Source organism: Cynoglossus semilaevis, chromosome 8 (assembly GCF_000523025.1).
Source record: "Cynoglossus semilaevis isolate Cse_v1.0 chromosome 8, Cse_v1.0, whole genome shotgun sequence".
NCBI lineage: Eukaryota > Metazoa > Chordata > Actinopteri > Pleuronectiformes > Cynoglossidae > Cynoglossus > Cynoglossus semilaevis.
Genome location: NC_024314.1, coordinates 14,393,514 through 14,406,502, shown reverse-complemented (window position 1 = coordinate 14,406,502; position 12,989 = coordinate 14,393,514). Strand labels below are relative to the sequence as shown.

At 45.3% G+C, this 12,989-nt stretch overlaps 2 protein-coding genes across 4 annotated transcripts; both read left to right on the top strand.

Moving 5' to 3' along the window:
- Positions 1-1,649: 1,649 nt before the first annotated feature.
- On the top strand, positions 1,650-7,596 carry stambpl1 (STAM binding protein-like 1). Of its 3 annotated transcripts, none has more exons than XM_025058166.1 (11): positions 1,650-2,069; positions 3,469-3,618; positions 4,253-4,470; positions 4,547-4,622; positions 4,767-4,862; positions 4,943-5,155; positions 5,239-5,389; positions 5,481-5,605; positions 5,766-5,903; positions 6,753-6,865; positions 6,956-7,596. In XM_025058166.1, exons 2-11 carry the CDS (start codon positions 3,589-3,591, stop codon positions 7,071-7,073), a joined length of 1,278 nt encoding a protein of 425 aa, XP_024913934.1. In that variant the 5' UTR covers positions 1,650-2,069; positions 3,469-3,588; the 3' UTR covers positions 7,074-7,596. The 3 variants fall into 3 exon arrangements, with proteins under 3 accessions (XP_024913934.1, XP_024913935.1, XP_016889414.2); XM_025058167.1 differs by having other exon boundaries at positions 1,650-2,085; positions 4,256-4,470; XM_017033925.2 differs by having other exon boundaries at positions 1,650-2,085.
- Positions 7,597-8,085: 489 nt separating this feature from the next.
- LOC103382398 (protein atonal homolog 7-A-like) lies at positions 8,086-11,082 on the top strand. The gene has a single exon (XM_025058164.1). It carries the CDS (start codon positions 9,649-9,651, stop codon positions 10,123-10,125), a length of 477 nt encoding a protein of 158 aa, XP_024913932.1. The 5' UTR covers positions 8,086-9,648; the 3' UTR covers positions 10,126-11,082.
- Positions 11,083-12,989: the final 1,907 nt, after the last annotated feature.

Genomic DNA, 12,989 nt, shown 5'->3' with positions numbered 1-12,989 from the left:
GAGGAAAAGTCCTTTTTTATTTTCTAAAGCAAATATTTTCGACTTAAGCATTTTAACCTGGACCTGAAACCTGCCGAGGTGACGTCAGAGTGGGCGTGTCTCTGAGCTGTGAGGACAAATAAAAAACAGGTTCTGACAAAACAAATAGCCTTACAGTGATCATGATGATTGATATGAATCTGATAGAATCAGAGATGGAACATGACACACCTAAGTGTCATTTCTATTTAGTTTATATTTATTTTAATATATATATAACATATAACGTTTATAAAGTTTATTTTTTTATGTAATTAATAACAATGAATTATAAAAATATTTTAATCGTGACAAAACCACCGACTACAGTCGAATCTGTTTATACTTTTAATACTGTAAAATGGCTTCGTTGATCTTTTTTGATGTCCAATAAATAAAGTGAATAAATGAGTTCACCTCTGCGACACACAAACGAACCATCAGCTCAACTCTCTCTCAAACCAGGGTCCCTGCAGGAACAGGGTCATGTCCTCGATCGATTTATTTCATGGTCTCGTGCGTCATCGTGTGGTCATCTTGTATCACTGCAACTCAGTAGAAGGCTGATGGAGGATGTAGTGTATGAACAACCACCATATATATATATATATATATATATATATATATATATATATATATATATATATATACTGTTCAAACAGCTGTCTCAGTAGTTTGATTAACTACACTACCTCCTAAACCAGTCTTTTATATTCACAAGTCCAGCTGCTGCTGGTCCACTGCTCCCTCCTGTGGTCAGTCTGTGTCATTGTAGTCAATCAACGATTCTCAAAACAAAAATGTTCTATACGGACTTTGGTGTTTGTGTGTGAACACACTAAATTTATACTGATTCCTGCCTTTGCTCGGAGTATGATTGACAGGTTGAATTATGTCAATGGTTCCGGTGAATTTACTGATTTTTTTCGTGCTGCCACCGCTGTGTGGTGGCCTAGTGGTTCAGCTGTTGGTTGGACTAATGACCTACTTCCTTGGTTTATGGTTCAAATCCTGTTTAAAACTCTCACGCTTGTTTTATTAAAAAATAAATATGTCAAAATAATCACACCTTTTTGTTTTGAAAATATATCTAGCTCTATAGTGTTATCTCCAGTTCAAGATTCCACAGAAAACACAGTGGGACATCGAAGTAGTCCTATCTGGGATTTGGACCACTGACCAGGACTCCCAACGTAACTGGTTCCCTAGTGTAGTGGTTAGCATGCCTGCTTTACAAACAGATAGCAGGAGAGTGTTTTTGTTATTGGTTCTAATCCAGTCTGGAGAACCTACGGTCAGTTGTCTTCTCTTTTACCATGTGTTTTATTTAAAAAAAATAATTAAAATAAAATTATTAGAAACATACAAACCGTGACAGAAGCCAGAATGGAACCTAGGAAACTAACCGACAACCTGCTGCTGCACACAATACTGCATCATTAGTGACAGAGATTCACTCTGATGACGTCACAGGGGACCCTCCTACCCCCGGAGGAGCGTGGAGGAAAGATTTAAAGAAAGCCATGTTTTTTCATGTGTTTTTGAAAAAAAAAAAAACGTATTATTTCAAAGCTATGTTGCCATCTCGTGGACGATATGTGATCCTGCATCGCTTGGGGTCAATAGTTTGGGGGAAAAAAATCTGGTTTCTGGTGCTCACCTGGAACTTACAGGTGAGCACCAGAAACCAGATTTTTAAAACACCAGTTTTAAAAATGAGTCAGAGTGAGACATCACCCTCTGGTGTTTACTCTCCACTTCTCTCTGGAACCAGCGGCGCTTAGGCGCATGTGCAGAGTGAGTCATCTTTGTGCAGCGACGATCTTTGAGATCCCCAGCAACATCATCATCTTCATCATCGTCACCAGTCGCTGCTGGAGCAGCAGCGGAGACTGCAGGATCATCACACATTTACCCCGCTCCTTCACTCACTTCAGTCCGGGAACCAGAGTCCGGGAACCAGAGTCCGGGAACCAGAGTCCGGGAACCAGAGTCCGGGATCCTCAGACCCAGTTTTGTGACCTGCGGTGTTTTTGTTTCTCCTCCTGGAGGTGTGTGTCTTCACCTGTGAGTCTTCCTCATGCTTCTGCTGTGATTCACTGACTTTGTGCTTTTATTGTGAAAATACTTTAATGAAAATTCAGTATTGTCCTTTTAAAGAAATATATTTGTATTATTTCATGTTTGAATCAGAGAGAGTTAGAAACACATCATTTGACTCTTTATGATTTATTAGCTTGTTTGATAGTTTGAGTTTTACTCTTAGAACCAATTAGTTTAACGTATTCAAATCTATACTCAACAGTTTGAGGTACTTTCATGGATTTAAGTTTTTTCTTCTGTGTATTATTTTAAAATAAACAGTTTATATTACTATGATGAAACATGGTAGAGGGGGCAGCATGTCACAAAAACTCCAGAGTTGAATGTGGACGAGCAGGATGTTCAGGTCATGTGACTGTGATGTCACAAGACAAAACAAAAGGAAAATGTTCACAAAGATCATTCACCGTGGTGAAAGAACCCTGCAGGAACCACACTCGGGGCATTAGTGGTTAAGGAAGCAGACTTGGGTCCAGAAGGTTTCAGGTTCGAGTCCACCAGCTGCCAAGTTACCACTGAGGTGCTCTGTAAAATAATTGACTTTCACTTCACCTCAAAGACAGAGGTGTGGACCAGAGTCAGGACCCAGACCTAGAGCTAGACCATGTCCATATATATATATAAACATATATGGTTAAACCTGGATTACAATAATTATATGGTTGCAGTATATTAGATTAGATATACTGTATACTGATATATATATTAGATCTGGATTCTTTCTAGATAACCCAGTGGTTGTATTTCAGGAACATCTGGACTGTTGGTACATGGGTCCTGACTCAGATCCAGATCATGTGTAGACTACAGTCTAAACTGAGTCAGATTAGAATCTGGATTGTGTGTGTGTGTGTGTGTGTGCAGGTGCTCCTGTTTTGAAGCCTCTCCAGTTTAAAAACCAGCGTGATTCACCTGTTGCCATGGTGACCTCCTCCTAGTGTGGATAATGGGGTGAATCAGATCTGTTCATCCTCTCACCAGGAGGAGGTGTAGGAGGTGCCGCCTCCTCATCCTCCTCCACAACCTTCTCCTTTTCCTCCTCCTCCTCCTCCTCCTCCTCCTCCTCCTCCTCTTCTTCTTCTTCTTCTGTACTGTCCAAAAGCAATGAGTCACTTAATACTGAGTTACTGGTCGCCACGGTAACTGGACCAAACTGAAGGTCCTGAAATGAAGTGCTGTGGATGATGATGAAGAAGATGATGATGATGGTGATGAAGAAGAAGATGGTGATGGCGATGAAGAAGATGATGATGATGATGATGGTGATGAAGAAGATGATGATGATGAAGAAGATGATGATGATGATGGCGATGAAGATACATGTTTATGTTTTTGTCCCCCCTGCAGTTAAGCATGATGGGAGATGACAGATGGATGGGGAGTCGGCTGTGGTCCAGACAGTGACACACACACACAGACACACACACAAGCACACACACACACACACACACACACACACACACCAACATGGACCAAGGCTTCAGTTTAAACTCTCTGGTGAGTGTTTGTGTGTTTGTGTTTGTGTGTTTGTGTGTTTGTGTGTTTGTGTGTGTGTGAGAATCCTTTCTGGTTTCAGTCCACAGAGACCTTCAAATAAAAATCCTCAGTTCCAGCAGGGGGCAGAATCTGTTAGTGAAACATTTCAAAATAGTTCAACTTTTTAATTCAATTCCACACCTTTGGACAAACTTCCAGCTAACTTTTAGCTAAGATTTGGTCTTTGTTTTTAAAATCCCAGCCATTTTCTACCTTTCTTACTCCTACTTTTCCTCCTCACTCCTCCCTCCTTGACTCCTTCTGTTTCTCCTCTCCTTCGTCTCCTGAATAGAAATCACCAGCTCACACTGCCCTCCTTATCCTGCTGCTTCAGGACCCTCGGTTGTAAATGAGTCATTTAACAAGCGCTGCATTCAGGTTCCTCAGCAGTGACGGTAAATCTGAGTTTCCTGTCTGAGCTGGACCGTGATGCATTTAATGAACGTAGGAGAGGACAGTTCTTTGACAAAAAGGTTGATTCAGCTTCAGTCAGTTTTCTCTCAATATATAAATGGGATCATGTCGAATGTGTTCTCTGTGCTGCCACCAGGGGGCGTCATGTTTTCCCACGGCTTGTGTGTCTGTGTCTTGGTAGAAGAAGCTGGCAGCGGAGCCTGACTACACTGACGTGTCACTGACAGCATCGGTGCGAGTTCGGGCCCTGGCGAAGATGGGCTTCAACGTGGAGATGAACGAGGACATCGCTCCTCGGCGCTACTTTCGCTCCGGCGTGGAGATGGAGCGGATGGCGGCAGTTTACCTGGAGGAGGGCAGTCTGGAGAACGCCTACGTCCTTTACAACAAGTTCATCACGTGAGGAAGCCAACGTGACGACACGCAGTTCTTACTTCTGTCTCTTCACCATCTGATGATTTCTTCTTCACTTTAGTCTCTTTGTGGAAAAACTGCCGAAGCACAGAGACTACCATCAGTGCAGCATCCCCGAAAAACAGCTGATCATGAAGGTACCACATCCATGGATGATGGATGGATGGATGGATGGATGGATGGGTGGATGGGTGGATGATGGATGATGGATGATGGATGATGGATGATGGATGGATGCTGTGGTAGAACCAGGTTCATGTCTGTGTCCGTTGTTTGTGTAGAAACTCCAGGAGGAGGCGTTTCCTCGTAAAGAAGAGTTGAAGAAACGTCTGGAGGAGAAGTACAGCAGAGAACACAGCGAGTACCTCAGAGCTCAGGTGAGTCTGCGTTGGCCAATCACAACCCTTTTAAATGTCCGTGTTAGCGCAGGTGCGTCAGACTGTGTGCGTCTCCTCAGAGCCAGGCGCTGCTGGTCGACGGCTGCGGCCAGCAGCTGCAGCGCATGTCGCTACTGGACGAGGACAGGAGGCGCTTCGTGCTGCTGGAGGGTGAGAGGCAGCGCGTCGCCGCTCTGCGACAGATGCAGATTGAATCAGAACAGTTTCGATATTTTGAGGACCAGCTGAGACGTCAAGAACTGGCCAATAGGAGAGGACAAGTGGAGCAAATGGTAGAGTCAAGCAGCGCTATAGTCGCACAGCTAATTATGCTAACCTGGCTAATTAGCATTATTTGGATCGTGTGTGTTTTTAGGTGGAGAGTATAGAGCCTAAGACTACAGATGGGACTGACCGCTCTCAGAGGCCAATCAGAGACAGCGTAGGACCCCAGGAGGCGGGTCCAAACAGGAAGAGGCCTCCTGTGTCTGTTAGCCAACCAGCTGCCACACTTGCTGCAGTACACAGTGAGTACACACACGTACACACACGTGTACGTATGTGATCACCGTGCTGCCTTCATGTTCCTGTGTGTGTTTGTTTTGTCTATCTTTGCAGCTCACAGAGTGGAAGGTCTGAGGCGGGTGGTGATTCCCAGAGATCTGACCTATCGCTTTCTCCTATTGGCTGAGGCCAACACGGCCAGAGGAATCGAGACCTGCGGCATTCTCTGTGGACGACTGGTGAGAAACTGGTCCCTGCTGGTGTGACTGCTGGTGTGACTGCTGGCGTGACTGCTGGTGTGACTGCTGGTGTGACTGCTGGTGTGACTGCTGGTGTGACTTATTATTTCTTGGCTCACAAACAGGAACCTGTCTCCTTTTTGTACCCCCTCCCCAACAGACACACAACGAGTTCGTACTGACGCACATCGTGATCCCAAAACAGTCGTCTGGTCCTGATTTCTGTGACATGGAGAACGTGGAAGAACTGTTCAGTTTCCAGGACCAACAGAACCTGTTAACACTGGGCTGGATCCATGTGAGGCTACATGCTAACGCTCACATACATGAATACTACACACACTGCATGCTAAATATAGAAATAAACACATTTTGAGGACATGCTAACACACCACTGACCAAACACCTGCTAACACACCACTGACCAAACACATGCTAACTCACCACTGACCTAACACATGCTAACACACCAATGCTAACACACCACTGACTGACCAAACACATGCTAACACACCACTGACCAAACACATGCTAACACACCACTGACCAAACACATGCTAACTGAATGTAGCATGCTAACACATGCTACATTCAGACTAAATCTTTCATGGCAGCACTACACAGACAGAGACCACAAACAAACGCAGTACATCACAGACATGGTAATGGTGCGTTGTTGACTGACCTTTGACCTGAGGGTCATTTAAAAACACAAACAGCTGATGGCTCTGTTGTGTGTGTGTGTGTTATAAACCAAACAAACACACACACACAGTGCACGACCTTTGCTGCACTTTCTCTTCTCCTTCATTTGCATGATCAAAAGTCACCATGGCAACAGAGCCAGTGGTCGAGCAACAGATGACAAAGAGAGAGAGAGGGACACAGATGGAAATCAAAGGACAGACGTCTCACTACAGGAATGTTTCCATAAATAAAACTAACACAACAATGGCTGTTCAGACCAGGACCCACGTCGTGGAACCCATGGTTCTGGTCTTACCTTGTTTTAACTTTATGACTGACTGGGCCTCGGTCCAGGTGACAGGGTTGGTCTGACCAGGGCTCAGACCCCAGCCTGTGTTCTGGCCTCAGTGAAACCACTGACCGGTCTGGTTGAGGTCTCAGGTCCGTGTTTGTGTTTCAGACTCATCCAACTCAGACGGCCTTCCTGTCCAGCGTGGACCTCCACACCCACTGTTCGTACCAGCTGATGCTGCCTGAGGCCATTGCCATCGTCTGCGCTCCGAAACACAACGAGTACGTCTGTAACCCCCCCCAACACTGATCCACCTCAAACCTCAACACCAGTTTCTGTGTCTGACCTGGTTCTGAACCTTTCCTCTGCAGCACCGGCGTCTTCAGGCTAAGTGGTCCAGGAATGTCCGAGGTTTCCGGCTGCAGACTCAAAGGTTTTCACCCCCACTCCAAGGATCCTTCGCTGTCAGTCAATGCTGTGCTTCAGTAAACACACCTGGGTTTGTGCTAACCTTAGCGAAGCTAGGCTAACCATGTGATCTGTCTCATCTCCTCAGGTGTGTAAACATGTGGTTGTCAGGGAGTCCAAAGTCATCCTGCTGGACCTCAGGTGACAGACAGGGAGCGCTGTGACACAGTCAGTGCCTTCTCTCAAGGAAAATCCCGTTGGATTGGAGCTAATTTGAAGACAGTTCAAAAAGTCATTCAGGTTTTTAGTAAACTTATCTTGAACTCAAGATGGAGGACAGAGTGTTCAGCTCTGGCCTCTGATTGGTGGAAGCAGAGCACGCCTACAGTCTCAGGACTATGACATCATCATTTTCAGTCAGACTGGAGCCTTTACACGATGACATGCATCATTTATGTCCTGTGACATCATCAAAAGTCGGCGATTCTTTCACTTTTACAAGTCAACAGAGAATTTTAAAGTTTTAAAGTCTAAAAAGATGAAACTGTTGTTCGTCTGTAGTTAATACTGACTTTGGACTGAATAAAGACAGACTGTCACGGTGTGTTTTCACGGTGTGTTTTCGGGCGATCAAACTTTGTCTCTTTCAGGTGGTTGACGTCACATGAAACATTTTACTACACTTTATTACTGTAAAACATGCAACCACACATACTGCAGACAACCATTTGGCGGGAACATGTTGATGATTGCAGTTGCACGTTTGAGCCACCGGAGGGCGAGTCATGTAAAACAACCTATTGGCCGGACCTTGTTTTTGGCGGAGCTAAACCGAACAACCCACCGCATTTCATATCTGTCATGGCGATTGTCAAACGCAGTACGTTGTGCTCGTTTAAGTCAGCAGAGGGCGACAAAGCACAAAATTGAAAATTAAAAATAGCTGCTGTGTTTTTTCTTATACGTTTTTTTTTCTATCTCTGCCCATTAATCTCACCTGTTTCTAATTCTTGACACACACGCACGCGCACTCGCGCCCACACGCACTCTCACCACAGGAGGCAACACTGAGGGAGGAAGGAGAATCAGTTGTGTGAAATGAGACAAATTCGTGTGTCCAAGTCTTTGTGTGTTCCCAAAACATCAAAGTCTCTCAGAGTCCTGTTGGTCAATTGGTTGCTTGCTCTGATTTGCTCTCTGATTGGTTGCTCACATTGATGAGTTTCTTGATGTTTTTTTAATCTGGAAGTTGTTTTTTTTTAATAACTACTGATTTGTCAGATTTTTTTTTCTAGAACTTCTTGAGAGACTTTTAACGGCTTCATTTAGATAAAAGGTTAAAAAGAGAACATCACATCAAATCACAGATGAGAACAAAACTTTAGAGAATGTGTTGAAAATATAAACAAATGAGAAAATGACAAAATAATAAGAGGAAGAAACACTTAAGACGATATTCATTAGTCAATTTATAAAAAACAAAAGTAAAAAACAACAGAATTAAACTAAAACTCTGGATTGTGGGTGGTGCAGCAGAAACCGGTGGAGGAGAAACAACAGCAGGTCGGAGGCCTGACTGTGGTCCAGTGGGCGGAGCCTGTGGTTTGATCTGCGGCCTGTGTCCGTCCAATGAGGCGTTTCATTGGGTTAAATAAACCGAAGCGAGGCCAACGACTGTGGAGTGAGGAGACAAGCCAGAGGAGTTGGAGTGAGGAGCGCCTCCTCCTCCTCCTCCTCCTCCTCCTCTTCCTCCAGCAGCCATCTTTGAACCAGCAACAGCAGCGACATCCTGCTGTGGTGTTTAAAAGGGGAGCTGGCACACGACAACAGGACGTGCTGCTAAATCCAGTCAGAGCGTATGACGACGCCAGGCCCTGTCACTCAGAGTCAGGTTTGACCTCAGGAGGTCACGACCACCGCCACGCTTTCAGTTATACACTGAGGAAACAACAGCCGAGAGAAACTCACAGAACGGCCCTTTAACTGGAACTGATGAGTCAAGGCTTGTTTACAGGAAAATCTAAAATGTCAGAAAAGATGGACGCAACAAAAATAAATAAATAAATAAAATAAAAGGTTTAATTCAAGTCTAAATCAACAGTATTTGAAGTCCGTAAAACAACCACTCTCTTAGACCAAAGTCCATGTAGAAAATGACTGATTTCATTTCAGAGACACAGAAGAAATGACTGCCTCCTGTGGTCAGTTTGTGTCACTGGTGTAGATCTGAATGAAGGATTTGTAACGGCGAAGTGATAAAAGAACACATTTGAACTTAGTCACGGAGGCAGGACTTTTGTATAGGACGTTGTTTTAACCTCGGAACGTAAACAAAAACGTTAAATGTTTAGTACATTTATATTTACATTTAGGGATAAATATTCTTTGGTTGAAACAATGATTTCTTTAGATGTAACCTCTTCCTCTGCCTGACTGCTCCTCCTCCTGCTCCTCCTCCTCTAAAGGAGTTTCGATGAACTCTCTTCAATCACCTCCTGCTGTTTTTCTTCATCAGCAGCACACGACCCTGTCCACGCCCCCGGCCCGCGCACTGCGCGTGTCCGCCGCTCCTCTGGGCATAAATTGAGTCAAAGTTGGAGTGGAACTCTGTTGAAGTGAAGAGGAGTGAAGAAGAGTGAAGAGGAGTAAGGAGTGAATGATGGCACCGAGGAGAAGCCTCTTCATCAGCGGCCCCGCTGACACGCACGCTGACTTCCACGCACTCGCTGACGCGCCGTGCGCCGTCGTGGAGCTGCGGCTCGGACCTCCTGCCGCAGCCTCCGGAGGTGTACAACTCCTGCAGCCTGACAGGTGCTCCTCCTTGGAGCGGGCTCAGAGGCGGAGGAGGCTCGCGGCAAACGCCCGGGAGCGGAGGAGGATGCTGGGACTGAACGTGGCCTTCGACCGTCTCCGCAGCGTCATCCCCAAACTGCAGAGCGAGAAGAAACTGTCCAAGTCCGAGACCCTGCAGATGGCGCTAATCTACATCAGCACTCTGAGCGAACTGCTGCAGGAGCAGGGCCGCACCGGCCGGGGCCACAGTCAGGGGCCCACGGAGGAGGAGGAGGAGGAGGAGCAGGAGGAAGAGCCGGAGGAGACGGAGAGGAGCTGGGACAGAGAGGAGCTGCTCTGACGACGGCGGTCAGGACGTTAAAGGGCCAATCAGTGATTTAAAAAAAACATTTCATCAATCAAATGTTTTTCTTCCATGTTTGTTGTTTAAACTATTTTCATATTATTAAATATATATTTTTTCACCAAAGATCCTGAGTTGTTGGTTTTCATCCTCCTGAGATAAATATGTCAAATAATGAACATTTTAAATATATATATTTTTCAACTAAAGATGAAATTTGTTAAAAAAAAGTCTATTTTAAAAAACGTTCTGAATAATAAAATAACTAAAAATATCAATACTTTTCCCTAAAACTTTTCTGAAGCTCAGAACAAATGTAATAAAATAAATGACATGAATCCTTTAAATGAAAAGACGAGAAACAAACAAGAAGAAAAACTTCTTACCAGTGACTGGAGTTCTTTCTGCTGCTTTTGTCCTTTTTTGGAGAAACAAAAACATTAACATTACAAAAATATATTTTCTCAACATTCCTTCAAGTGACATTTGTACAGAATTAAAAAAGTAATTAAACTAATTCAACACCAGAATCAGGACTCAGTGGAAACGACTGAAAGAATGGACTTTCATCCTGCAGTGTGAAACCAAAGAGTGAAAACTGGAACAGTGATGGGAACAAAAAGACGACGACGACAAAGACGTCAACGAAAAGTTTATTTATTCATTTTTTTGTTTCATTAGAAAATGAAAAATAGAGTCAGATTCAGGAAAAAGTAGAATCTACTGGTCTAAACTCTTACATTTAAGCCCCGCCCACTCCCCCTCCCTCCTCCAGTTTCTCTCCTCCGACACGAGGAAACTTTTATTTACAAAATATTTACAGCAGTAAAACGAACAATAACAAGACTCGTCCGTTTGTTCTGCGGACGTGAATAAAGCTCTGTAAACTCTGACGGGAGTGTGTGTGAGCGCGCGCGTGTGTGTGTGTGTGTGTGTGTGTGGAGCACCTCCAACAAACCCCAGACACTGGTTTGGTTTCTTTTGCTCAGACGGATGATTTTTTTTCTCTATTTTTATGTTTTTTTTCTCCTTTGATTCAAAAGCAGCAGAAAAAACCCCAGAAATCTTTGTTGGTTTTTTATTTTAACATCTTTCTGGTCAGAGGTCAAACTACAGCAGCTCCGAGGCCTGACCACGGTGACCACGGTCCAAGGGGCGGAGCCTGTGGGTTTGATCTGCGACCCGTGTCCGTTCAATGAGGCGTTTCATTGAGTTCAATAAAACAGAGCCAACGAGGGTCACGTGACCCGGGAAGAGCTCCTTGACTGAGGAGCAGAGACGAGGAGGTGGCTGATGACCTCAGAGAGGCTCCGCCTCCTCCTGCTCCTCCTCCTCCTGCTGCTGCTCCTCCTCGGTCCCGTCTGTGACACTCCTCAAATGCATTATGCGTCTTGTTCCTGCTCTTTGCTCACATTACAACTGAAACGCTGATACTGGACACCTGGTCCAGGACTGGAGTCCAGTGGACTGTGGAGTCCAGTCCTCGTTCAGGTCTAGCTCCAGATCAAAAATGAAAAAGGTCCAGGTCCAGGTGAGTGAAGATCAGCATGAGTCCAGTTTCCTGGGTTTGTGGTGGGAATGACATTTTCACAGAGTTCAGACAAGGTTTGGTTAAAAGTTAAACAACCAGCAGGGGGCGCCATCCTGTCGCCGGTTTGACCTGACGATGAGAGAAGTTTGTGTCTGGACAGAAATCACTTTATATCACTTTGGAGACCGGTCGACCAATCATTTGTTTAGAAACTCGTCCAGGTTTGTGTCCATCAGTCCACAGAAACAGGTTTGGGTGGAGACAGATGGAGACAGGTGGAGGAGATGAACCAAACAAACATCCTTCTGAGAAAACTCACACGAGTAGAACACACGTGTGTAAATGTTAAAAACGGCCAAAAACAGGTTGAAGAGAAGAACGTCTGTGAACGGAGGTGAAGCAGAAACGTCTTCATGATGATGACGGTGTCCAGTGTGTGTGTGTGTGTGTGTGTGTCCCAGACTAACAGTCCTCCAGATAGTCGATGATCTTGGAGATAGACTTCTGTCCTGTGGTGCCGACGTCACACTGAGACAAACACACAAACAGACAGTTTTATCAAAACAAATGTCGCGGCTTCTTTGTCGAAATGATTCCAGCGTCAGGACGTGGGGGAGACGGGGGGACGAGGGGGGACACTTTTAAAGACTCACTGTGAGGTTCATGAAGTTGAGGAACTTCTTCAGCATCTCCGTCATGATGGAGAAATCTCCTTTAGGAAGGTTCTGTCTCACAGTAGTCACATTCATCTGACCAGAGACAGTTGGAACAGAGTCAACATGTGGACTGGGGCCCAGTTGTGGACATGGTACCAGGACCAACAGAGTGGTTAACAGTTCAAGTCCTAACTGCTATATGTGACCTCTGACTGTGACCCCACTTTGACCTCTAGTCATGACCCTAAAGCTAACAGTTCTAACCCCAGTGCTAACCTCTGACCTTTAAGCCACTGACTCAACATTATCTTCAACCACAACCTCCCCTGAAACCAAACCCTGAACCTGTGTGTGTGTGTGTGTGTGTGTGTGTGTGTGTGTGACTCACAGGACTGGCCTGACACAGGCAGCCCAGCAGCAGTGCGGTGTACGAGGCCACGATGCTGTCCTCCATGTGCTTCCCTGCGTGCTGCAGAGCTGCAGAGGAGGAGGAGGAGGAGGAGGTGATGATGAAGATGAAGATCACAGCCTTACCTTTATTGGTATCATACAGAAAATAATGACTCTACCTTTGTTGAGGTCCAGCTCCCCGTCCTCCTCCTCCTGCTTCTTGTCCTCCTGTTTGTCCGCCGTGTGGTTGTCGTTGGCGCCCCACCGGAGCTCCCCCCCCGCCT

Excerpts from the sequence above, each read along its gene's own strand:
- stambpl1 (XM_025058166.1), top strand. The coding sequence starts at position 3,589 with ATGGACCAAGGCTTCAGTTTAAACTCTCTG. Across the intron at positions 4,863-4,942 it reads GCGAGTACCTCAGAGCTCAG|AGCCAGGCGCTGCTGGTCGA; the intron begins GTGAGTCTGCGT and ends GCGTCTCCTCAG. Across the intron at positions 5,390-5,480 it reads CACACTTGCTGCAGTACACA|CTCACAGAGTGGAAGGTCTG; the intron begins GTGAGTACACAC and ends CTATCTTTGCAG.
- LOC103382398 (XM_025058164.1), top strand. The coding sequence starts at position 9,649 with ATGATGGCACCGAGGAGAAGCCTCTTCATCAGCGGCCCCGCTGACACG.